The sequence below is a fragment of the Natator depressus genome, chromosome 9, assembly GCF_965152275.1.
Source record: "Natator depressus isolate rNatDep1 chromosome 9, rNatDep2.hap1, whole genome shotgun sequence".
Lineage (NCBI taxonomy): Eukaryota > Metazoa > Chordata > Testudines > Cheloniidae > Natator > Natator depressus.
In genome coordinates, this window is record NC_134242.1 from 74,766,784 (window position 1) to 74,794,332 (window position 27,549).

A 27,549-nucleotide genomic window follows, 5' to 3' on the forward strand; every position below is an offset into this window, starting at 1 on the left:
AAAGAAAAAACTGATGCTCTAAGTCTGAGTTAGAGCTCTTAGAGTCTGGAGTGCTGCCAAAGTTCTGGCCTGGGACTTGGTGATCTCTGAAACGCACAACTGTTCATTGTTGTTGTTCTGGGTACTCTTAAGTACTTTAGCTGCGATAAGTAACACACCGTTTAAAGAATATTTACAGAAAGAGGGAATTAACTCCTGTCACATGACTTTATGGCACAAGAAAATGTAACAGGAGAAGTCAATAGGCAATGATGTCAGGTGAACTTTGCTGAAATGACATGGATAGAATGTACTCCGTGGAAAAGCAAAAGAGGCATCTAACTAACTCTCTGCATTAGTCTTAACCCTTAGTGCATCAAGACTGAATGAAGTCCTCCAGGGTAGGCTTTATAGAGGAAGTGCAACCTTAGGTATGTCTACACTTAAAACCTTACAGGGGTGCAGCTGCAGCTGCGCCCCTGTAGTTCTTCAGTGTAGACATTACCTATGCCAACAGGAGGTGTTCTCCCATCGGTGTAGGTAATTAACCTCCCAGAGAGGCTGTAGTTAGGCTGATGGAAGAATTCTTCCCTTGACCTAGTGCTAGTTAGTATAGCTGTCTCTGAGGGGTGTGGATTTTTCATACCTCTGAGAGACATAGATGCACCCATGTAAGTTTCCAGTTTAGACCAGGCCTCATAAACATGTCTCTAGTCTTTCTCCCTTTCCCTCAACAGATTGGCATGCTTCTCCACTGCTTTTTCTTGCTTCTCTTAAACATGACCCCATGGCATAATACAGTTATTTATGACTGGAGGGAATCAGACTTTTAGTGATGATTTTTTCTTGACAAACATATTCGGATTGCTAATTCCAAAACAATCAGATTCCAAACAATCCCAGCAGCCACATCGTTATTTGATCCTATACTTTGAAAGTCAAAGAGTTTTGTATGATGGCATTTATGTGAATTCTGGTTTTTCTTGTATCTGATCAGAGCGCTGTGGTTTTTTCAGAACTAGCATTCTGTCACCTTGTTATCAGGTTAGCTGACTATACACTCTTCTCTTTCCTTAACGTTTCCCTGTGATTGTTCTAACAAAGTTGGTTCCTGCAGTTTCTGTATAGCAGTGAAGTGTGCCGCCCACTGTTGGCATGCAATCTAACCTAGCCGGTATTAGTTAGCCATGTGATGCAGAGTAAACTCTGGGTAAGCCTATTGCCTTGGTCAATATTTGCTCTAGCTCTGGGAGGGAAGATTTTAACAGCTCCACTGACGCAAAAGATCCTAACTCTCTCTGACTTCTTTACAGAGTTGATGTGTGCATTTTGTGTCCCTCTGCCACAGATGTTGCCAGCAGCTGGAGCTGAAGATGAAGGACAGGCTGGAGGAATTGAGGATCCGAGTTAATGAAGATGAGGACTCTTTGGATACTGATGATACTCTCTCATTTGATAACCCGGTTTTCAAGGAGGATGAGACCAATCCCATAAGCAAGATATTCCAGGAAGTGTCGGATCTCTCACTGGGCCTGAGTAAACTGGAGGAGTTATCGGAGAGCATCCACAAGAAGCAGCAGCAGGTGCTGTGCTGCACCACCGAGGAGAGCGTTTATGAAGAAAAGAAAGAGCTAAGTAACATTAAAGCCTCCTTCACTAGTCAGGCTAAAGTCATCCAGCCTCAGCTCTATGGGATTCAAGACACACTGGCCCGAGACAGCAAACAGTGGCTGGCAGGATACCGCATCCACCAGAGCCAGCTCTCTGTCCTAATCAGCCGGTACCGAGACATCATCACTCACCATTATGCCAAGGAGATGGAGTACGTGGAGAAGCTGAAGGAGCAGATCATGAGGCAAACCGAGCTGGCGGGCTTGAGCCTATGTGAAGAGGACATCAATCACCTAGTGGAAAGCCCTGTTGCTCCTCAGATTGTGGGCCAGGACCTGGAAGTGCTCAAGGCCAAGCAGCACTTGGCCATGGCCCAAGTACGCCACCGACAACTGTTGGACCTAGAGGTCCAGATCAGTGAGCTGCACTCGCTTTTCCTGCACTTGGAGGTGCTGGTTTCGGAGCAGCACGAGGTCATCAACAACATTGAGTACAACGTCCTGCATACGCTTGATTACGTGTCCCAGTCCAACGAGGAGGTGAAGAAAGCCCTGAAGTACGAGCGCCAGTCGCGGATCTCGGCAGCACTGTCAGCGGTGCTGGGCCTCTGTGCCTGTTGCACGTGCTTATCATGCGTAGCCAGCACAGTGTAGTGAGACGGACATGGACTCTGCAAGGGAAGGGGATGGCTACTTACATGGAGCTTGGCAGCAGCACGGCTCTTTGAGGGCAGTAAGTGTGGATTAGCCCCACAGACTCATTGGAAGGGAGTCTCCCATGATTTGGATGGATTTGAATGCAGGTTTTATTGTGTCTTTCATATGAGGAAGGATTTTACTGAGTGTTTTGTTAGGACACTGGCAATCAAGCTCATGTTTCCACTGTTCTTTGCTGATGGCATGTTCTATCTTCAACAGTGTCCTTAAAACATTTAATATATGTTAATAAGAAAGGCATATTTGAGTTTCTGATCAAATATAACTTTTTTTTTAAATACAACTTTGCATAAAAAAGCCCCTGCTAAAACTTGCATTGTATCATCGGTCATTATAAAGCACACAAAGAAACACAACAGCTGTTTCCCAGGTTGATTATAATGCTCCTCCACCCAGGTTTAAAACCTTAATCTCTGCACTTTGTCAAGTTTTTATTACTTGGATTTTAATATGGGATTGACTCAGTGTTTGTCGTGTTTTGTTGTAAAACAAACAAGTGTTTAGAATTGCAAAATGCTTCCAGTCCTGGTGCCATAGCTCTCCCAGTGGCTGGAAATACCTACAGTATGAATGAAGTGTGTTGATGTTTACGTAAGTAGTTTTTCTTTCAAACTCCTGTTATAGGGGTGTGCTTTCCTTCACATGTATGTGTGTGGGTTTGAAATGAGGGGAAAGGATTAAATGCAACAATGGTTTTTAATCCTTTGCAATTCCGTTTTTATAGTTTTCTGGTGGAGCTGCCATCAGGCACAATTTCAGATTTGGTTCTTTCATTTGATTCACTTTCTGTTTCCATGAAACTTTCAAGATTAAAAGAACCAAAACCAGCTGTTATTATGTTACCAGTAGTTTTGCAATTGTCCATTTAGTGCTCACTGACCATTCAGGCTACCAATATTACAGCTCAAAATTCAAGTTTTATGTACCTATTGATTCAGTGTAGTGCAAAAGTAATGCATGTGAGCGCGTTGGCAAAAACTCTCAAGGCTATTTTCCTAAGGATCTGATCTAATCTAATCTAGTCATCTTCATAAGAATGCAGTCTAATGTTGTTAGAGAGAGACAAGAGGTATGTCTTCACTACCAACGTTAAAGCGCTGATGCGGGTGTAGTCACTGCACCACCGGTGGGAGAAAGCTCTCTCAGTGCTGTAAACCCCCCCGAGGGGAGTAGCTACCAGTGCTGGGAATGTGGCTCCCAGCGCTGGTGCGCTATCTACACTGCCATTTTAGAGTGCTGAAATTTGCATCGCTCAGGGGGGTGTTTTTTCACACCCCTAAGCGAGAAAGTTTCAGCGCTGTAAAGTGGTAGTGTAGACAAGGCCAAGGTGGGTGAGGTAATATCTTTTATTGGACCAACTTCTGTGGGTGAGAGAGACCAGCTTTTGAGCTTACACAGAGCTCTTTTTCAGCTCTGGGAAAGGTACTCAGAGTGTCACAGCTAAAGAGACGGCGGAACAGATTGTTTAGTATAAGTAGATGTTTTTTTCTGCCCTTCTCCCCCCATGACTGGAGGGGTATTAATGGGCCATTTCACCTTGAATGGTCCCTTGAAATATGTGTTAACTACTTATGCTAAACGAGCTGTTCCGCTTTCTATGTAGCTGTTTTCCACTGAATGCATCCGATGAAGTGAGCTGTAGCTCACGAAAACTTATGCTCAAATAAATTGGTTAGTCTCTAAGGTGCCACAAGGACTCCTGTTCTTTTTGCGGATACAGACTAACACGGCTGCTACTCTGAAACCTATGTAGCTGTGACACTCTTTCCCAGACCTGCAGGAGAGCTCTTTGTGAGCTCAAAAACTTCTCTCCTACCAACAGAAGGAGAGAGATAGATAGATATTACCTCACCTACCATGCCCTTCTCATATCCTGGGACCAACACGGCCACAACAACACTGCTTACAGTCTGTTATAACATTCTAAGGGGAGTTTATATGCAATAAATCAGTTTTCAAAGGAATAACTAAATTATGTGGTGATGTCTTAATTGAAAATACATGTTGTCAGAAGCCACATAGGCAAAGTTGATGTGAACAGCACATGTATCTGAAACTCTAACAATAGTTTTCCATAAACACTGCACATGTAAATAATATAAAGGGGATTTTTGATGGACTGTCTAAATAGTGACATTTCAGTAAAATAGGGGCCACTTTAAGATTCTCAGGAATTTTTGGAGGAACATCCATTTATGTATTGGGCATTTTCTTGTGTTGTATCTAGACTAACTCTCCTATCTTTGAGATGATATACTCTTGTATTAGCCCTAATAAAAACATTGCTGTGATATTCTTGTGGATGGATAAATTATTTCTTGGAAAGCAGTTACTTCAAAATTTATGAAGAGTTGAAATTAATTTGATTGAGGTTTGGATTTATGGTGTATTCCCTGGTATTAGATTTTTCTGAATCTATTCATAGAACATTTGGCTTCTAAACAAGTGAGAAATTGTGTAACTTTTCTCTCTCTACAGCTATTTGTTATAGTGAGCTAAACAACAACCCCCATTTTATTTGGTCTTATGAGAAGAAATTCAGTTGAGAGAACTGTGGCCAAGCTGCTTTGCATGCCCGATTAGTGCTTTTAGCCCCCACTGACTTCTTAACAGTATTGGAAATACATTCAACAAATGCATTTCAACTGCCATCTTACATTGGGTTCCTATCAAATTTTGAATCTAGTTATTGAACCCAGGAGGTAATTAAGTTGGTTGCTTTTATAAGTCAAAATATGATTAGCCCTATATTAGGTCTGTTTATGATGGGGGAATGTGAGGTGGGAGAAAAGAGGTTATCTGATATCACTCAATGTGGGTGGAAGACTTTATGAATCTTCTCTCTATCTCCTGCTGCATGGCTCTGTTTAGATTGTTCTGAGTGTCTAGCCATCAGATTAATACCTCTCCACCCCATTCCATCTTCAAATATTTCTCATTGTTAGAAGTTTTTCATCCATTTCACAGAGGGATCAGCTGGACCCAGGGCACACTTTCTAGTTCCACTGTTGTGCGTCAGACCAGGAAGGAGACAGTATGTTGACTTTTCTGGATGAGTTTCATCTAGTGTCACAAATGGAGGTTTTTTAATGTGTTAGTGGGGAGGGTCCATTGAACTACCTGGCATATGGATCCAAGCTGGAAGTTAATGTGGAGTGCTCGGGGCCATTTTTAATGGGATTTGGTACTGAAGGCAAGTTGTAAGATGATGCCTTTACAGTTGTAATCTGAAGAGTGAGTTTTAAAATGGGATTCCATGACTGTTGTCTATTGGTGACTCCAGAACAAATCTGTTCAATTTACAACCACACAGATTTTTTTTTTTTTTTTTAATTTTCCACCCAGCAGACTCACCCTGGGACTTGTAGTCAAGCTGTGTTCTTTCTGGCTTGTGAATCCTCACCAGTAATAGATATTCCACAGTTAGAATGTGAGAAAACAGTTCTGTTGCTGATGTGAGTCCAAATAGAATCTAAATTGTTCTCTCACAGCTGTGTTTGTCTCTGTAGTATCCCAGGAGTTAAGAGAGAGAAACCCACAATCAAACGAACAAAGCCCTGGAACACCCAACAAAACTTCTCTTTGTCACCAAGAGACCTGTAAATGTACACATGGTGCAGATATTTGGATTACGAAGCTGCCATTTTTACACAATCACTCTTCTGACTATAACCACACTTTGGGCATACTGTGGACCTGATCTTGCTGAAGAAAAAACATTCTAATGACTTCACCACTTATTTCTGCTCCCTCCCTCAGTCTCTATTCTTCCTTTTTTTGGAGAAGGTTATTGAGAATGTGGTGGGTGGGGTGGATGGGGTCACATTATAGTGTTTGTTTTTCCTCCCTTTTGGAACGATACCAGTGGGCTATGATGGGCGATTGCTCATCTTCCCAAGAAGGTCTCTGCTGTGAGTTCCCACAGCATTCCACTATCACTCCTCTTATTGAATGTGCATATGAGGCTGCTAAAGAGGATTGGGAGGCAGTTTGACAGGGCCATCAATATACTAAGGATATTGCTCTATGCCTCAGTATTTCATGCTGAATGAAGGAGTTGCTGTTTCTTTGATTTGCTGGTATCTGGCCAAGATAGGAACCTGGATGAAATCCAGCTAGCATAGGCTCAGTCCAGATAAGTCTGAGTTGATGCTGTTTGTTGCCAGGAGTTGTGCTCTCCAACTGCGGCCAAAGTGGTATCTCATTGAATTGATTTCTGCTTTTGGGTCCCTTGGTAGCAGAGATGGTTGAAAAGTGGGTTTTCCTTCTTTGGCCAATCTGAGAATTGGTGACATTTCATCTCAGACACAGCCCTAGACATAGTTTTCCAAATCTTTGTCAAATCCAGGTTAGGCTACTACAAATGGCTCTACAGCATATATCGTCATAAACTGCTCAGAAGGCATATAGCCACTTTTGCACTAATTAGCTTGCAAGTAGGATAATAATAATGAAAAGCACTGTATGAAGGATGTCAATATCCTTATCCCCATTTTACAGATGGGGAAACTGAACCACAAAGAAGTTACAGTGTCTTGCCCAAGGTCACCCAACAGGTCGGGGCAGAGCTGGGAATAGATCAGAGATCTTCTGAGTCCCAGTCCAGTGCTCTGTCTGCTAGGCCACACTGCCAAAAGCACATTCTATCACTGCTCTGTACTCTTTGCACTTGTTCCCAATTCACTTCTGGGTGCCATATAAGGTGACCTTAAATAATTTATAAATACTTAAAGGGTCAAGATCCTGGCAATCTTAGAGGAAGTCCCTCCTGCATTGCAATAGCTGGGATCAGTAGGAATAGTTCAGCAGTTGATCCCCAGCATGGAAATTGTGAGGGCTAGTACTAGAGCACTCTTTGGATGGGAGGCTCTACTATGGAATTTATTCCTATTGGCCGGCTATCACGAGTGATCTCTTGCCATTTTCAGGGTAAGACACATTTACTTTGGTCAGTCTTTTTCTTGATTGGGTTTCTCTTTCTTAGTCCTGCAGTGAGATTTGCCCTCATAGATTTTAGTGAAAGACTGAGGGTAGTTCTACACTTTGAGCTTGGGAGTGTAATTTCCATCTGGAGTGGACATACCTGTGCCAGCTCTGATCAAGTTAGTGCACTAAAAATAGAGCATAGTCACAGCAGTGCAAGAGGTGGGAGAGGCTAGCTGTCCCGAGTATGTGCCTACTGTTTCTGATGGGTACATATTCAGGGCAGCTAATGCCTCCTGTCATACTGAGGGTGGCTAGCCCCTCCTGCTGCTCATGCCATCACTGCTACATTCTATTTTTAGCACTCTAGCTTGATCAGCGCTAGCATAGGAGCTGAGAATCACAGCTCGAAGTGTGGACATGCCTTTCATTTCTGTTCTTTTCATTGTGGGGTGTGTGTTTTATTTGTTCTGTTGGAGAGTGAAGAATAATGGAAAGTAGAATTAATTCGGTCTCCATTTTTGGACAATGTTACTGTTTTGTCTTAATTATTGAAGCGGCTCATACACACTGTGATCAAACATTTTTATCATGAATAATCTCCAGGAGTGTTGGTGAATTTCTTTGTGTATGTACATACACATGCATATGTGAGTCTTTTGTATAGGTAATATTTAGCTTTTTCTAGTCTATTCATTTTTTTATAGGTTCTTACCCCACCCTCATCACCATTGCGTCTGAGCTCCTTCCAGCATGGCATTATAAGTGACATGACCAAAGTCTGTCACGTGGTTTGTTCTCTCTCTCATCTTCTCCCCAGAACCCTGATTGTTTTTCAGTTGCTGTGCTCTAGTAATGATGGGGAAAGGAGAAATGAGTTAAAGCAGCCTCCCATGTGCAAAGTGTAAATGGAGATGGGCCACACAGGCTACTGCAAAATGGACTCCAACCAAGAAAGACCAATACAGTAGAATACCAGTCAGCTAGAGAAGAACTTAAAAAATGAAATCTTCAAGCAGTGCAAGAAACTCAGTCTCCTCAAGCTTCCTCCACCAAAGGACTGGGTAAATTGATTTCCAGTCTGGCTGGATATGATCAGGCTTGTCTGTAACACATACACAAACATTCAACAGGACTTCCAGTTGGTGAAAGTCCAAATTCATCAGCTGATTGCACATTGAACAGCTTATCTTGAGATGACTTGAAGGCTGCTGCAATGGAGGAAGAGAACTTAGTTCAGTTTGATTACAGCTGTGAGCCTTCTAACCAGAGTTGGTTGGGACATTTTTGATGAAATTTTTGTTGTTGGAAATGACGATTCACTGAAACAAAACCTTTTTGCGGGAAAGGGTCGGTTTCAACACATTTTTTGGATAAAAAGTCCTGAAAATGTCATAATTGTGAAAACATTCCACTTTGGCATTTTCTAAATGAAAATTTCCTGTTTTCTGGTTCAAAACAATGTCGTGTGTAAAAATTGAAGCTAATTATAATAGAAAACAAATAAAAACGGTCAACACTGAAACAAAACCTTTTAAAGTAATGGAAAGGAAAATTTCAATTGACCCCAGTTAATGTTTTTTTCATACATTTAATTGGAAAAAAATTGAGCTTTTTACTTTTTTGGCCTGATTTGGGATACACAAAATTTTCCTGGGCCAGGAAACCATTTCCTGCACAGATATACTTTTAACCTCTTCAATCAGCTTCTCGGGGCAGGATCTTCAACTAGCATAAACTGGCATAGACCACTGGATTTACTTGCACTATGCCCATTTATGTCAGTGAAGGACTGGGCCTTATTTTTTTAGTTCATTTATTAATATGGGTAACTTTCTTGTACAGAATTTTTTTGCATCTATTTGTTAGTAAAACAACATCATTGTTTCCTGTGCCATTGGTCTAAAAGTAATTTGCTTCGTGATGGATTCAAAACTTCACTTGCTTTATTATATTATCTCAAAGTAATTACTGATTGGAATTTATAGTTTGGTTGATTTCAATACATAATATAACAGGTCTTTAAATTATTTTTATTTCAGAACTGTTCTGTGTATAAAAAACTTCCAAACTCTGCTTGTGAGAGCTAAGTGAATATTAACCTTTAATTCTTGATTTGCAGTAATGCGGGTGATATTTTTATTTCAATTTCAGGTTTATTTTTTTAAACAAAACTCTTAATTTAACAGGAATTTTTTTTCCAGATAATTACATGGTGACTTTAAAGGAAATTTGAGGTGATGAGCACAGAGGCAGTTTTGTGGTAAATAAGATGTCACCAATTAAATGCTGTACTCTCTTTCAATGAATTGGTATAAAATACAGGTCAAACAGAACTGTTATCTTGCAAACACAGGGATCATTTTTCAAAGGGTTGCACAAGGATTTAGCAGTGCTGCTCTCAGTTACTTTAATGAGATTCACACAGCTAAAACCCTACAAACTGGCTCAAAGATGTAGAGGATTTAGAGAGGTGGGAGTTTTATTTATATGTAATGTAACTTTGCCAGACTTTACCCATATGAGCTGAAATTCTACATGTCAGTTGTTTGTCTCAGGCTTATTATTTATTTTGTAAAATTTCTGCCCAAATGGTTGAGCCATTTCTGAAAACAAGACTAGAGAAAGATAATTTGTTTTGCCCACCTTAAAAAAGTCTGGCATCCTTTGCTGTGAGAAGCTCTAGCACTGAACTAGCCTTCAGAGGATAAAGAAAGTCCAGATAAGGAACTGTTGGTGCTGGAGGAGGGAGGCACCGGAAATGTCTGGCCAAGCAGCTAGGGTGATTGTGCTAAAGACACTAGAAATAGCTGGATAAGGAGACTGGGAGTGGATGAGAAACCAGAGGAGTGGAGACTGGGACTGGCTAATTGAGGAGAATGGGATTGGGATGAGGAGCCAGTGATGGGGATGAGACAGGAGTGGGATTGGGGGCGGGACAGGTTTGAGATGATAGGGCATAAGGGGTTAAACTTGGTAGAATGAGCAGAAAAGTTTGTGTCCACTAGAGTACATAGAGGATGACAATCTACTACTTCTATCAGTTGCTCCTTTAGTTCAATTCACAGAGATCTGTATTGTGGATCTAAAGGTTCTAACGTTGCTAATGAACCACATGGGTGCTAATATGATGCCACATGATAGAATTCTGCATTTTCAGTTTCCTTTTTTTAAAAACCTAGGGAATTACATACAAAAAATGATAAAAGAACATTATTAAGTTTGAAAAGTCAAGGAGTCCAAATTTAGGAAATAACAGAATTAAGGCTTGCCTGTGCAACCTTGTCGTCTGTGGCCTCCTTGTGCATATGTATAATGATACTATTTTGAATTACATTATCACATACTATTTTTTTCCATAGGACTTGTCAAGGTTCCTCCCCCACTCTGAACGCTAGGGTACAGATGTGGGGACCTGCATGAAAACCTCCTACGCTTATCTTTACCAGCTTAGGTCAAAAAGTTCCCCAAGGTACAAAATATTCCACCCTTTGTCCTTGGATTGGCCGCTACCACCACCAAACAAATACTGGTTACTGGGGAAGAGCTGTTTGGAAACGTCTTTCCCCCCAAAATACTTCCCAAAACCTTGCACCCCACTTCCTGGACAAGGTTTGGTAAAAAGCCTCACCAATTTGCCTAGGTGACTACAGACCCAGACCCTTGGATCTTAAGAACAATGAACAATCCTCCCAACACTTGCACCCCCCCCCCTTTCCTGGGAAATGTTGGATAAAAAGCCTCACCAATTTGCATAGGTGACCACAGACCCAAACCCTTGGATCTGAGAACAATGAAAAAGCATTCAGTTTTCTTACAAGAAGACTTTTAATAGAAATAGGAGTAAATAGAAGTAAAGAAATCCCCTCTGTAAAATCAGGAGAGTAGATACCTTACAGGGTAATTAGATTCAAAACATAGAGAATCCCTCTAGGCAAAAACTTAAGTTACAAAAAAGATACACAGACAGAAATAGTTATTCTATTCAGCACAATTCTTTTCTCAGCCATTTAAAGAAATCATAATCTAACACATACCTAGCTAGATTACTTACTAAAAGTTCTAAGACTCCATTCCTGGTCTATCCCCGGCAGAAACAGCATATAGACAGACATACAGACCCTTTGTTTCTCTCCCTCCTCCCAGCTTTTGAAAGTATCTTGTCTCCTCATTGGTCATTTTGGTCAGGTGCCAGCGAGGTTACCTTTAGCTTCTTAACCCTTTACAGGTGAGAGGAATTTTCCTCTGGCCAGGAGGGATTTTAAAGGGGTTTACCCTTTCCTTTATATTTATGACAGGACTCCGCTTCGTTCAGTGCCCAGGGCGGGACCTGTGTAGTGAAAGAGGCTGTGGTCTGTAGGATCCTTGGCTCATTTGTTGCAGAAGTTGGGAGGCGTGTAGTGAATGAGGCAGGGGATTGCAGGAAGAGAAAGGATGGTTTCATGGTTAAGGCAGTTGAATGTCACCCTGGAGAAATGGATTCCACCCCTGTCTCTGCCACAGAGTTCTCATGTGATGCTGGCCAGTCACTTAAACCAAACTGCTCATATTATTGGTCAAAATTGGCCCATAAGTGTATGTTCCTCATTTTCTGAGTGCCCACCTTGAGACCAGGGATCTGATTTGCAGAAGTCCTGAGCTCTCACAACTACAACAAAAACAGGTCTTAGGTGTCTCAAAGTTGGCACCCAAAATTAGTGGATACTTTTGACTTTAATCTCTCTGCGCCTCAGTTCCTCATCTGCATAATGGGTATAATAACATCCCCCTCGTCTCACAGGGATGTTCAAGATAAATTAAATGACATTGGTGCTGCATTCAGTTTACTGCTGAGTACTATAGAAAAGCCCATGAAGAAATTAATAATTCTGTCTTCTGAGCAGGTTTAGTGTAGTAAATAAGGTCTGGGGGGCCACACATTGAACAGTGAGGGGAAAACAAAAGACTGAATAGCTTCTTACTAAGTGAGCACCATCCATTCTGTGCACTGAATGAGGATGGGGTCCTGAGAAAATATAGTATGTAATTATGTAATTAAAGACAGTATCATAATACATATGTGCAACAGAGCTGTGGGGCTCAAGGTTGCACGGGCAACCGTAAATGTGGTGATGATTGACTTTGCAACCATAATGTTCCTTTAACACTCTGTGGGGAGGGGGAGAAAGGAAGGGGGGGGGGGGATGGGCAGCGGCCAAACCATCAGGCCAAGTTGCATGAAGGAGCACACTGACCTCTTGTCCTGATGTATGTTATTTTCATTTCAGGCTGTGGTCTTGAGGATGCTCTGGCCTGATGAGCTGGATGGGCTCTGCATCTACTTAACAAACGTGATGTGCAGAGCTGTTTGGGAGGCTGGGATTTCAGCGGATTTTGATTCTCTGTTCTCTCAGCACATGGGAATTTCCATACCATATCAGACCAATGGCTCATCTAGTACATTATCCCATCTCTGACAGTGGCCAAAATCAGCTTCATCAGAGGAATGTGCAAGAAACTCTATCATGGACAACTATGGACTAATATGCCCATGGGGTAAGTTTTTTCCCAACCCCCATCAGTCAGAATATAACTTAGGCCCTGAAGCATAAGGAGCTTTGCTAGAAGTTGGTGACTGTGCCCTCATTTGAAAGAGTTCCATGTAGGTGCAGGAGTCCAACTGCATGGCTGTGCCTGTATGGATCAGGGCCTACGGCAGGGAATAGATCAGGCTGCTCAGTTGTATAGCTGAAATCTTAACTCCTAAGATTTATGCATGTGTTTAATTTTAAGCCTGTGAGTAGTCCCATACAGAGAACAGTTTTGGTACCATTGACTTTTGCAACATGTGACTGAGTAGTTCCTTTCTCATTGTTCTCCAAAAATGTTAATGTGCACTGCAATACGTCTTGTAAATTCCAAGACTGTTGGAACAGTGAGTTACTAGCTCTTTGTTCTTGCCTAATGACTTGCTACAGTGTGCATGGGCCAGATAACTTGCTACAATGTACATGAGCCAGTTTCTGTCCCCATCCAAACTCTGGTACACTACTCCAGTGAAAGAGCAGTATGAGGCTGACGTAAGCTGTTTCCCCGCTCTGTAGACTCTCAGCATAAGAGGCATGCTGGAAGCAGAGTTGTGTGTGGATCAGGGATGAAAGGGGGCATTGTGCATTATGACCATCTTATAGGGGTTCTGGGCTGTAGACCATCCCATAGGCAGCCCAGGCAAATCTGCCATAAGATAAAGCAGATCCCAGGGCTGCTCTGCCTTACACCAGGAGCCATTTTGGCCCCTGCTGCAACCCAAAATCCAGGTGGCGCATAGACGGTGTATGCCCCACCCTTCCCTTTCCTGTGCTACCTCTCTCAGGAGGCACAGAACAGACTCTAGCCCTGTGAGTCTTTAAGATGGCTTTTGCTTTTGCTCTCTGTGTTGCACCGTTTTTCCTTTTTTCTATTTTTTTCTATCCTGCAGATATTCTCTGGCCATGAAATGAGACTTGGAGTAATGTGAAGCATTTCATTTCAGTTCCACGTCTGCATGATCATATGAAGATGGGAATAACAGTTGGGGTTTGTCAATAACCTTTATGAAGAAATGTTCTCTCTTTCCATTTTCATTTCCTTTTCTATTTGTCCAACCTGCTCTGAGGGGATTTCCCGTAGAAGAAATCAAACAAAAAGTAACAAACAGAAATCAAATGTTTATTCACATTTAAAATGTCATAGAACAACATTAAGGGATGTTATAGTTGATCATTTCATCCCTTTCTGCCTTACAACAGCAGGTCTATTTATACAATGCTCCTGTTCTAATGGCTAATGTCTCCGGACACTTTATAATTTCAAAGCTGTTGACAGCAAGGAAATAGCATCTATCGGCAGTGCCCTGTTTTAAATATTTCTGAATTCAAATTGGCTAAAGAAAGTAATCTATTCAATGTGCCGGGAAATGGCATTTCAGAGCACAGACCAATGCCACGCAGCAATGGAAACTAGTAATAAGGGTCATACCTCACACCAACAGAATAAGTACAGTGAGTGTACATTGCCTAGATGGGCTATGTAAAATCTAATTTAGGCCCCAATCTAGCAAAGCACTTAACTTTTAACACATGCTCAAATGCTTTGTTCAACCATGGCCTTCCTGCTCTTTGTTCACTTTTTGTATTTCATTCAGCTTAGGCAATGAAACTAGTCTGGGCAGTTTCATTATTGTTTCCAGTAAGTTTTTATTTCTGGTTTTCATTCAGTAGCATAAAGTCAATCAAAATAGCACTCAGTTCTTGTATAGCACTTTTCACCTGCAGCTAGCAAAGCACTTTCCAAAGGACATCAGAATCAGAGATGTGAAGTAAATTCCCTAGCAGACCAGTGGCACAACTGGGAATAAACTCCAGGTTTCCTGAGTCCCAGGCTAGGGCTCTATTATTAGGGTTCATAATCATGTCATTTCAGGGAAGAATAAAGTGTTAATTAATTAATTTTTTTAAATCACAAAAGCACTGATGTTCCTGTGTGGTTCAGCAACCTCCCTTTCCCTACCATCTACTTTCAGCCAGCTATAGGTCAGTAAAACATATAGATGTCTGCCCAGCTGTCTTCAATAGGAATCTAGTCTAGCTTTAACAAAGGCATGGCTCAAGGTGATAGCAACATTCCAAAAGCATAATTAAGGTGGTATTAGTGGGAGAGAAGGAAGGTGCATTAGTGGTAGAATGCACATATAAGTCAGAACTCAGGTTATAGATCAAAAGGGCTCAGAAGATTTAACAGATGAGTAGACTTACTCTATATTAAAGAAACTGATCAAACAGTGGAAATTGTTGAGTCAGCTTAACTAACGCTGTCCAGGACAATAAAGTAGGCCTTTTCCATTAGCAAGTTCAGCTGTAGAGAACTGTTATTTATCCATGAATAGCAGACAGGCATTCAGACAGAACCAGGAAAAGGTTAGGGACAAAGGATATAAAGCTAATTATGACAGAAATTCCTGAGCAGAACTGGCCTTTGCAAAGCCTCAGAACCCAACAGTGTGTCCCCCTACTAAATTGGGAGGCCTAGAACCTCAGCTTTCATTTCTAAGACAAAGGAGGTTTCTAGTCCTTTTCCTTGCAAAGATAATCTTGAAAATACAAACCTGTGCAAACTAACCACTAGAGCTGAACGCTGGTCACTGAGAGGGGAAAGTTTTCCTAAACACCACAGGTTATTTACAGTTTGCCCCAGTCCCCAGGGCTTTGGATTCTGGGAAACCATGGCCAATGCTCTTTGGGTATCGAGAAGACCCCTCCAAACCAGTTCACAGCTGTGGAGGAGCTGCTCCCAAGACCGGTGCTGGTGACATGAGCGTCACCACAAACTCCCTACCAGTTGGAACCGTGGGCTGAACAAGCTCCCTCTACTGAGGAGCCCACATGACCTCTGGCCACAAGGAAGATCAGCTGTGTAGTATTGGGGGCAACATGTCTAGAGCAGCAGTTGTCAGCTTTTTGAATCCGCTACCCAAAAAGTGATTTAAAAAATCCTGCAACCAACTATGCCCAACCAAAAAGTTAGATGAAAAAGCATCTAGACACCTGGAGCCTCTAATTCATACAACTAAAAATGTAAGTGAAATGAAAAGAAATCAGTAAAGAGGGTACAGCTGTGGGCACACTGAGGGTGTTTGCTCTGAGTGTGGAGCAGGAAGTGGTCAATAAGCAGCATGTGAAGAGTTCACAGACCAAGGTGCATCAAAACCATATCAATGATCTGGAAGAAAACATAAAATCATCACTGATGAAGTTTGCCAATGACAAAAATTTGGGGGGCGTGATAACTCATGAAGAAAAGTCAGTGGTTCAGAGCAATCGGGATCACTTGATAAACTGGGTGCAAACAACCAATCTGCATTTTTAACATAGCTAACTGTAAAAGTATACATCTAGGAACAAAGACTATAGGCCATACTTACAGGATATAGGACTCTAATTTGGGAAGCATTGACTGAAAAAGGTTTGGGGTTTGTGGTGGATAATCAGCTGAATATGAACTCCCAGAATACTGCTGTGGCCAAAGAAGCTAATGTGATCCTGGGATGAATAAATGGGGGACTCTTGAGTGGGAGTAGTGAGGTAGTTTACCTCTATATTTGGCGCTGGTATTGACCCGTGTAGGAATCCTGTGTCTGGTTTTGATGTCCACAGTTCAAGAAGGATGTGCATATGTTGGAGAGGTTTCAGTGAAGAGCCGTGAGCATGATTAAAGGGTTAGAAAAAATGCCTTAAAATGTTAGACTCAAGGAGCTTGATCTAGTTAGTTTAACAGACAGAAGGTTAAAGGGTGATTTGGTCATGGACTACAAGCATCTACATGGGGAACAAATATTTAATCATGGGCTCTTCAATCTAGCAGCAGAGGGTATAACACAGTCCAATGGCTGGAAGTTGAAGCTAGACAAATTCAGACTGAAAATAAGGTGTAAATTTTTAATGGTGAGTAATTAGCCATGGGAAAAATTGAACAAGGGTCATGTTCGATTCTCCATCACTGACCACTTTTAAATGAAGACTAGACATTTTTCTTAAAGCTGTGCTCTAGGAATTATTTTGGGGAAGTTCTTTGGCCTGTGTTATAGAGGTCAGACTAGGTGATCACTATAGTCCCTTCTGGCCTGGGAATCTCTGAAGCTCTAAAAATTCAAGCTTAGCTTTTTTTTAATACAAACCTGATCAGTTCAAGACAAATTTGATGCAACAGTCCTCCAGTTACTTCTAAGCTCTTTAATTTATGAAGACAATGTATTACATCATACTAAGGCTAAAAGCTGCTGTAATAGTAGAGGAGATTGAACAAACACACAGCTGGTTCCATTCTTGGGACACAAAAGAATAATTCCTTTTTGGTAAAATGAGTTAGAAAAGGAAAAGAAATTTCACAAGCAACCTCAAAATGGGTAGGAGTAGCTTTTAAATACATTCCATAAAGCTGAGGCACAAAGACATAAGATGGTGACAAAAAAAGTTGGATGCTCTAGGCTTTTCATATGTTTTATGAATGCGAAATTACCCACAAATATTGTAGGACAATATCAGTAGTAACAAAGAAGATTTTGTGTATTTGATAGACTGTGACTGGCAATCTGATATTTTGTCTATACAGGACAGCACCATCGTTAACAAAGCCTAAGAAGGCTCTGATTTATGTTAAAAGGATAATATTAAGGAAACAGAAAAGTGATGAGAAGCCTTCCGTATCAGAGTGGCTATCCCTGTCATTCAGTTCAGCTGCTTGCAAAATGGTGTTGTACTAAGCAGATCTCCCTGATGCTTTCTTGCCTTTTATGAAATATTTACTTCAGACCAATACTGATCGTTTTGTGCTGCAAATTAATATTAAAAAAAGTAAATAAACTTGAATTGTGGGCAGTCAGCTTTGGCAGAGTAGGGATTTTGCCTTTCTCCTTCTGAGTGAAGGTTGGAATTGCATATGGAATTTGTTTGCTTTTATGAATAGTCCAGGCATGATGGGGTTAAGGTCGAGAGTATACATCAGTAATTTAGGATGAAATACATTACACTGAAATTTTAATTATTCCCAAAATGCTTATCATAAACCCAGGATTCAGCATTAGGTTAAACTTAAAAGAAATCCAAATATGTTCAGATATAAAAATGCACAGGAAGGGCACCCAAAAAACCTTAATGCTGCCACCATAATTATGTTTAAGGCATTTTAGTATTTGTGTTCTACATTAGATTAAACTGATTTGTTTTTCCTTTTAGGCAAGGCACACAAAGGGATGGAGGGGAAATAGGTGAAGTGATCTACTCAAGTTCACACAACAGCTGGGACTAAAACCCAGGTTTGCCTGATTCCTAGCCCAGTGCCCTACCTGCTGGATCACACTGCTTCTCATTGAAGTAATAACCTTTTCCAAAACCATAGTCCTAATTTCCACTGTGTAAACCCATTTCCTTTTGTATACAGAGAATTTTTTTTAAATCAAGTCCTTGTATTTTTCCTGTGAGTTGTTTTTAGCAGTGCTGTCCTCTGAACTTCCACATTCCACTGCAACTTTGTTCAGCTGTCTTATGATTAGCACAAAGCACAGACAGTTCAGTCAAATAATATTTATGACTGCTCTCAAAGAAGTGCAAATGTCAGCGATAAAAAACTGCTACAGAAATCAAATAAACATTACATAAGGCAGCATAACAATAACACCAACATTATAAAAATGCGTCGTATAAAAATCAAATGAGATAAATGAAAAACTGATTGTATTTAACTTTATAATTTTATTGTATTAAACACCAGGCAATGATAAAGGATAGACCCATCTGTACAAGATGAAAAACATCATGAACTCTGAGTCCAATTGCCATTCATATTAAATGTCATTCATATGGAGATTAGACCAGAGACCTTTTCAATATTAAAACTTTTACAGTGCTTTATCTTTAGTCCCTAGGATTGTATAATATTGTCAGAGCTCGGCTCGAAGTGGTTCCGTGAGCACAATACAGATTTCTTGTAAAATCATCAGACTCCTAGAAATGTTATGAAAATAATTCTTAGCTTTAACTAGGGAGATGACTTGCATTGAGTTGCAATGGTCAGACGGCACTGAGATGAACAGTCATCTGTCTCTTCTTATAATGATAAAACCCCCAGCCTTTCCTGTTAAGCTGTGTTATGTGAACAAGCCTCTCGCCATGTGACATCTTCCCTCCATCTGTTTCCTCATTTCCAGCCCTCACACCAACCCCCTCACACTTCAGCTATGCAGGGACTCTGTCTCCACTGAGCACTGCACCTTTTCCTTTTCACTGTCACAAAATCACCCTGAACACTTACCGGGAGCGTTTTGTCCTCATAGCACTTTGCAAACATTAACCAATGCAGTCTCACAACGCCCATGAGATGTAGGCTGTGCTATAGGCCATGTCCTGGTGACTGGCCTTCCAGGGTCCTTCCAAGAAGCCCATGAATGTCAAAACAGTGTTAGTAATTTCTTTTGCTGTCAATAACCCCTTCATTTAGGATGAATTGATCAAATCACCCTCTACATGTTCATATAAATCCTTCTTATCTCTCCTGTCCTCAGGGCCGGTCCAACTGCTATTGAAGTCAGAGGAACCCTTTTCATTGACTTTGACTGGATTTGAACTGGTACTTACTGATGAAAAATCATCACCCTGGCCAAAGTATAAATCCCATGTAAAAGTATTGAGTTTAGATCCCACCCATTGCTACTGTTCATAAACTTCCCACAGTTGTAGTATTCATTCACCTTTGTGATGGAGCATGTACCCCACACAAAGGCTCTGAAAGGGTTAATGTGGGCCTGAGAGGCTAGTTAACATGTCAGGCTGCAGCTGGAGGGTGAGCCAGGCTTAAATGAGGATGAAGCTCAACTGGAGAGGGTTAAGAGAACTATAAACAGAGGAAGCCCAGAGAGGAAAGGGGCTATACTTCAAAGCATTGCTAGGATTAATTGCGGGGAGCTGAGAAGAAAGTGCTGATGATGCTATATAAAGTGTTAATAAGATTCTAGGTGGCAAGACTTTAGTTCTGTGTGCCTAGTGGAGTTTCAACAATTAGTCAGTTCAAACTCAGTCATTACAAATTGCCTGGGTGGGGTGCATTTCTTACAATGCCACTGTGTGTAAGGTGAGTAGCTACTGCAGGAATGCCTATCCATTTAAGAATGAAAATGTTAACTTTAGCCCAAGATATCAAATGGAAGGCAAAGAGTACAGCTAAGAATACTGGAGAAATGTATGAGGAAGGCTGGGAATTAAGTTGATGAAACATAGCCCGACAAAATAAACTTCTTTGTGATCTTATAGTTAAAATGGGGGCAAAAGAGTTAAGTGAAAAGGAAGTGCTAGAAGATGTGACAATTTATAGTTATGGGGCAGTAAATTACCCCGGAACAATGTTTTTCCAGGTGTAGATTTAGAATTATATATTAAAGAAAAGTCATCCTGTATGGTAGATAAAGGTTATGAGTTTGTATATGGTAACTGGAGTCATCATAGCCAAATATACACGATGGGTCTAAAGATGGAAAAACCATGTAGAGTGGGAGCAGCATTTTGAATCCCTGAGATTGGAGTTAAGAAATCTAAAAAAATATCTAATTTTGTAGCCATTATGACAGCTGAATTGGCGGGACTAATGTTAGCATTAAATTGGATAAGGGATGTACATCCTACTGCAGCAGTTATATTTTTGGATTCATTAGCAGGTATACTGGCAATAAAAAGGGGTATCTCAGAAGGCAGGCATGATTTAATGAATGAAATATTGTTTTTGACTACAGAGTTAATATGCTCAGGTGTGAACATATTACTAGCATGGACACATGTTAGGATACCTGGCAATGAAATGGTGGATGAGGAAGCTAAAAATGCTTTAAAAATTGAGAAAATGATATAAAGACTCCTTTGAATAAGCAGGAATTTAAAAGTTCAGTTAGAAAGGATTAAAAAAGGAAGGGCAAGAATTATGGACCAAGGAGAATAGAGGAAGAAAAGTCTTTGAAGTATGCCCCAAAATGGAGGATAATGCGCTACTCCAAAGTTATGAAAAGATCAGTGAAGTACTCCTATTTATACTAAGTGATCATTGTGGTTTGAACAATGATTTATATTTCCTGAATAGGCACAAAGCTGGGTTATGTTACACAGGTGAGGTGAAAGAAACAGTTGATCACCTGATACGGAAATGCAGGCACTGTTCCCAGGAAAGAACAGGTCCTTTATGAAGAATTTAGACACTTTAAACTCCTCATAGTATATCCTTAGTGAGAGTATCGGGAAGGTTGCATAACATTAAAAAAACTCTCCTAGCCTCTCAGGGAGAGGGAATCTGCAGACACTCTCTGGGATTACAGAATAGGGAAACCGGGAGGGTCATCAAGGAAGAAGCCCAAGGGGGACAGTAAGCCCTGGGATCCTTGCCTGACTGGAGAAGTGTGGCTTGGAGAGACACAGTAGCCCCTGGAGTAGAGCAGGCTCTGGTGGGAAGCTCTGACATAGGGAGGAAATGGACCTCAGGGAGGGTCCCCTGGCAGACATTCAGTTGTGGAGCAGAGAAGAGGAAGGTTGAGAGGGAAGTAAGGTCAAGTCCAAGGAGGGGGGAGGTGGTTTATGATTTGGAAATCTGTTAGGGGATTCCAGGGGAGGACCCTGGCCATGAAAGAAGGATCATTCTAGAGGAGAAGACCCGAGAAAGTCTGGATAGGAAGACATCCAGGTGGCAGCAAGGAATTTGGTGCAGGGAACACTGACTGGTCTGTCTTCATGTCCCTGGAGTGGAACCCAGGAGTAGAGGGTTGGCCTGGATTCCCCTACAAGCCACCAGGAACAACTGGAAGCTCTGAGAGAAGGGTGTGAGGACCATGTGGCCCAAAGACCTTTTGTGAGGATTTTGGGCTGTTTTCTCCTGGCCTTTGTTACCCTGGAAGGAGTGGACTTAAACATGACCTGGCCAGAGGGCTGAGTCACAAGAACAGATGAGCAGCTGCAGGACCGGAACAACCGTTTGTGAGGGGGAGGGGCACTAGGTAGGAGAGAGTAGTTATGCCATGCCCAACCATGAGGAGGTACTCTAGGAGGGAGTTCACTCTTTCACAAGCCTGCTTTGACATTCCAGTATCTGCTTGTTCTTGCAGATGGCTCGATAGCTGACCGTGAATGCTAAACTATGGGTATGTCTACACTACGGAATAAGGTCGAATTTATAGAAGTCGGTTTTTTAGAAATCGGTTTTATATATTCGAGTGTGAGTGTCCCCACAGAAGTGCATTAAGTGCATTAACTCGGCGGAGTGCTTCCACAGTACCGAGGCTAGAGTCGACTTCTGGAGTGTTGCACTGTGGGTAGCTATCCCACAGTTCCCGCAGTCTCCGCTGCCCATTGGAATTCTGGGTTGAGATCCCAATGCCTGATGGGGCTGAAACATTGTCGCGGGTGGTTCTGGGTACATATCGTCAGTCCCCCCCTTCCCTCCCTCCCTCCGTGAAAGCAAGGGCAGACAATTGTTTCGCGCCTTTTTTCCTGAGTTACCTGTGCGGACGCCATACCACCGCAAGCATGGAGCCCGCTCAGGTAACCGTCACCGTATGTCTCCTGGGTGCTGGCAGACGCGGCACGGCATTGCTACACAGTAGCAGCAACCCATTGCCTTGTGGCAGCAAACGGTACAATACGACTGGTAGCCGTCCTCGTCATGTCCGAGGTGCTCCTGGTCGCCTGTGTGATCAGGAGCGCCTGGGCAGACATGGGCGCAGGGACTAAATTTTTAGTGACTTGACCAGGTCATTTTTTTTAGTCCGGCAGTCAGTCCTATTGAACCGTCTTATGGTGAGCAGGCAGGCAATATGTCCTTCTGCACCGTCTGCTGCCAGCCAAAGATGTAAAAGATAGATGGAGTGGATCAAAACAAGAAATAGACCAGATTTGTTTTGTACTCATTTGCCTCCTGCCCTATCTAGGGGACTCATTCCTCTAGGTCACACTGCAGTCACTCACAGAGAAGGTGCTGCGAGGTAGATCTAGCCATGTATCAATCAGAGGCCAGGCTAACCTCCTTGTTCCAATAAGAACAATAACTTAGGTGCACCATTTCTTATTGGAACCCTCCGTGAAGTCCTGCCTGAACTACTCCTTGATGTAAAGCCACCCCCTTTGTGGATTTTAGCCTCCTGAAGCCAACCCTGTAAGCCGTGTCGTCAGTCGCCCCTCCCTCCGTCAGAGCAACGGCAGACAATCATTCCACGCCTTTTTTCTGTGCGGACGCCATACCAAGGCAAGCATGGAGTCCGCTCAGCTCACTTTGGCAATTAGGAGCACATTAAACACCACACGCATTATCCAGCAGTATATGCAGCACCAGAACCTGGCAAAGCGCTACTGGGCGAGGAGGCGACGTCAGCGCGGTCACGTGAGTGATCAGGACATGGACACAGATTTCTCTGAAAGCATGGGCCCTGCCAATGCATGCATAATGGTGCTAATGGGGCAGGTTCATGCTGTGGAACGCCGATTCTGGGCTCGGGAAACAAGCACAGACTGGTGGGACCGCATAGTGTTGCAGGTCTGGGACGATTCCCAGTGGCTGCGAAACTTTCGCATGCGTAAGGGCACTTTCATGGAACTTTGTGACTTGCTTTCCCCTGCCCTGAAGCGCATGAATACCAAGATGAGAGCAGCCCTCACAGTTGAGAAACGAGTGGCGATAGCCCTGTGGAAGCTTGCAACGCCAGACAGCTACCGGTCAGTTGGGAATCAATTTGGAGTGGGCAATTCTACTGTGGGGGCTGCTGTGATGCAAGTAGCCCACGCAATCAAAGATCTGCTGATATCAAGGGTAGTGACCTTGGGAAATGTGCAGGTCATAGTGGATGGCTTTGCTGCAATGGGATTCCCTAACTGTGGTGGGGCCATAGACGGAACCCATATCCCTATCTTGGCACCGGAGCACCAAGCCGGCGAGTACATAAACCGCAAGGGGTACTTTTCAATAGTGCTGCAAGCTCTGGTGGATCACAAGGGACGTTTCACCAACATCAACGTGGGATGGCCGGGAAAGGTACATGACGCTCGCATCTTCAGGAACTCTGGTCTGTTTCAAAAGCTTCAAGAAGGGACTTTATTCCCAGACCAGAAAATAACTGTTGGTGATGTTGAAATGCCTATATGTATCCTTGGGGACCCAGCCTACCCCTTAATGCCATGGCTCATGAAGCCGTACACAGGCAGCCTGGACAGCAGTCAGGAGCTGTTCAACTACAGGCTGAGCAAGTGCAGAATGGTGGTAGAATGTGCATTTGGACGTTTAAAGGCGCGCTGGCGCAGTTTACTGACTCGCTTAGACCTCAGCGAAACCAATATTCCCACTGTTATTACTGCTTGCTGTGTGCTCCACAATATCTGTGAGAGTAAGGGGGAGACGTTTATGGCGGGGTGGGAGGTTGAGGCAAATTGCCTGGCTGCTGGTTATGCGCAGCCAGACACCAGGGCGGTTAGAAGAGCACAGGAGGGTGCGGTACACATCAGAGAGGCTTTGAAAACCAGTTTCATGACTGGCCAGGCTACGGTGTGAAAGTTCTGTTTGTTTCTCCTTGATGAAACCCCCCGCCCCTTGGTTCACTCTACTTCCTTGTAAGCTAACCACCCTCCCCTCCTCCCTTTGATCACCTCTTGCAGAGGCAATAAAGTCATTGTTGCTTCACATTCATGCATTCTTTATTCATTCATCACACAAATAGGGGGATGACTACCAAGGTAGCCCAGGAGGGGTGGTGGAGGAGGGAAGGAAAATGCCACACAGCACTTTGAAAGTTTACAACTTTAAAATTTATTGAATGACAGCCTTCTTTTTTTGGGGCAATCCTCTGTGGCGGAGTGGCTGGTTGGCCGGTGGCCCCCCCACCGCGTTCTTGGGCGTCTGGGTGTGGAGGCTATGGAACTTGGGGAGGAGGGCGGTTGGTTACACAGGGGCTGTAGTGGCAGTCTGTGCTCCAGCTGCCTTTGCTGCAGCTCAACCATACACTGGAGCATACTGGTTTGGTCCTCCAGCAGCCTCAGCATTGAATCCTGCCTCCTCTCATCACGCTGTCGCCACATTCGAGCTTCAGCCCTCTCTTCAGCCCGCCACTTACTCTCTTCAGCCCGCCACTTACTCTCTTCAGCCCGCCACCTCTCCTCCTGGTCATTTTGTGCTTTCCTGCAGTCTGACATTATTTGCCTCCACGCATTCGTCTGTGCTCTGTCAGTGTGGGAGGACAGCATGAGCTCGGAGAACATTTCATCTCGAGTGCGTTTTTTTTTCTTTCTAATCTTCACTAGCCTCTGGGAAGGAGAAGATCCTGTGATCATTGAAACACATGCAGCTGGTGGAGAAAAGAAAAGGGACAGCGGTATTTAAAAAGACACATTTTATAAAACACTGGCTACACTCTTTCCGGGTAAACCTTGCTGTTAACATTACATACATAGCACATGTGCTTTCGTTACAAGGTCGCATTTTGCCTCCCCCCACCGCGTGGCTACCCCCTCAACCCTCCCCCCTCCCTGTGGCTAACAGCGGGGAACATTTCTGTTCAGCCGCAGGCAAACAGCCCAGCAGGAATGGGCTCCTCTGAGTGTCCCCTGAAGAAAAGCACCCTATTTCAACCAGGTGACCATGGATTATATCTCACTCTCCTGAGGATAACACATGAACGGATGTTGCTTGAACGCCAGCAAACATACACTGCAATGCTTTGTTGTACAATGATTCCCGAGTACGTGTTACTGGCCTGGAGTGGTATAGTGTCCTACCATGAAGGACGCAATAAGTCTGCCCTCCCCAGAAACCTTTTGCAAAGGCTTTGGGAGTATATCCAGGAGAGCCGCGAATGCCAGGGCAGAGTAATCCTTTCACATGCTTGCTTTTAAACCATGTATAGTATTTTAAAAGGTACACTCACCGGAGGTCCCTTCTCCGCCTGCTGGGTCCAGGAGGCAGCCTTGGGTGGGTTCAGGGGGTACTGGCTCCAGGTCCAGGGTGAGAAACAGTTCCTGGCTGTCGGGAAAACCGGTTTCTCCGCTTGCTTGCTGTGAGCTATCTACAACCTCGTCATCATCATCATCTTCTTCGTCCCCAAAACCTGCTTCCGTATTGCCTCCATCTCCATTGAAGGAGTCAAACAACACGGCTGGGGTAGTGGTGGCTGAACCCCCTAAAATGGCATGCAGCTCATCATAGAAGCGGCATGTTTGGGGCTCTGACCCGGAGCGGCCGTTCGCCTCTCTGGTTTTCTGGTAGGCTTGCCTCAGCTCCTTCAGTTTCACGCGGCACTGCTTCGGGTCCCTGTTATGGCCTCTGTCCTTCATGCCCTGGGAGATCTTGACAAAGGTTTTGGCATTTCGAAAACTGGAACGGAGTTCTGATAGCACGGATTCCTCTCCCCATACAGCGATCAGATCCCGTACCTCCCGTTCGGTCCATGCTGGAGCTCTTTTGCGATTCTGAGACTCCATCATGGTCACCTCTGCTGATGAGCTCTGCATGGTCACCTGCAGCTTGCCACGCTGGCCAAACAGGAAATGAGATTCAAAAGTTCGCGGTTCTTTTCCTGTCTACCTGGCCAGTGCACCTGAGTTGAGAGTGCTGTCCAGAGCGGTCAAAATGGAGCACTCTGGGATAGCTCCCGGAGGCCAATACCGTCGAATTGTGTCCACAGTACCCCAAATTCGACCCGGCAAGGCCGATTTAAGCGCTAATCCGCTTGTCAGGGGTGGAGTAAGGAAATCGATTTTAAGAGCCCTTTAAGTCGAAATAAAGGGCTTCATCGTGTGGACGGGTGCAGGTTTACATCGATTTAATGCTGCTAAATTCGACCTAAAGTCCTAGTGTAGACCAGGGCTATGTATTCACTTTAATTGCATTTATTTTTAAAGAGAGCCTTCCCCAAGGTGCTTTAACAGGTATTTAAAAATACACAATTCAAATTTATAAACAAACCTAGCCTCCTCAAATTAAAGCCTGGCTCCTAGGGAAGCAACACGCATTCAACAGCTTGGTTCATATAAATGACTGAACTCTGTAAATTTCTTTCAGGATGGCATGGAATTTTGAAAAACAGAGGAGGATTTTTAGTGATGTCAAGCTTCTAACACACACACACACACTCTCTCTCTCTCTCTCTCTCTCTGACCATTTAACTTCAGACCAAGTTCTATTTCTAACCTGTTATCCATATTCATGGGGGTTGTCATAAACATACAGGTAAGGGTAGCATAAAATCCCTCCTTTACCTGTAAGGGGTTAAGAAGCTCAAATAACCTGGTTGGCATCTGACCAAAAGGACCAATAAGGGAAGAAGATCCTTTCAAATTTGTGGGGGGAGGTTTTGTTTTGTGCTCTCTTTGTTGCTCTCTCTGGGACAGAGAGAGACCAGGGCAGGAAAAACACATATCCTAGAACCCTATCTGAAATAAGCATCTAAGATTACAAATTGTAAGTAATAGTAAGGAAATACGTTAGATTATCTTTTGTTTTAGCTTGTGAATTTTCCCTATGCTGACAGGGAGGTTTATTCTTGTTTTTTGAAACTTTGAAGTTTTGCCTAGAGGGGAATCCTCTGTATTTTAAATGTTATTACCCTCTAAAACTACCTTCCATCCTGATTTTACAGAGGTGCTTCTTTTACTTTTTTCTTTATAATAAAGTTCTGCTTTTAAGAACCTGATTGGTTTTTAGTGTCCTAAAAACCCAAGGGTCTGGTCTGTGCTCACCTCGTGTACCTATTTGGTTGATATATGATTCTCAAGCCTCCCCAGGAAAGGAGGTGTACGGG

At 43.0% G+C, this 27,549-nt stretch overlaps 2 protein-coding genes across 2 annotated transcripts; one reads left to right on the forward strand and one right to left on the reverse strand.

The window, feature by feature from the left end:
- The first annotated feature begins 327 nt into the window (after positions 1-327).
- LOC141993570 (syntaxin-3-like) lies at positions 328-2,243 on the forward strand. The gene is made up of 2 exons (XM_074963117.1): positions 328-410; positions 1,328-2,243. The coding sequence occupies exon 2, from the start codon at positions 1,353-1,355 to the stop codon at positions 2,241-2,243; it is 891 nt and encodes a 296-aa protein (XP_074819218.1). The 5' UTR covers positions 328-410; positions 1,328-1,352.
- A 5,711-nt stretch (positions 2,244-7,954) lies between these two features.
- On the reverse strand, positions 7,955-26,341 carry LOC141993229 (uncharacterized). Its single transcript, XM_074962656.1, has 3 exons — positions 25,678-26,341; positions 24,807-25,098; positions 7,955-8,078 (listed from the first exon to the last, which is right to left on the reverse strand). The coding sequence occupies exons 1-3, from the start codon at positions 26,258-26,260 to the stop codon at positions 7,955-7,957; spliced, it is 999 nt and encodes a 332-aa protein (XP_074818757.1). The 5' UTR covers positions 26,261-26,341.
- Between the last annotated feature and the right edge of the window lie 1,208 nt (positions 26,342-27,549).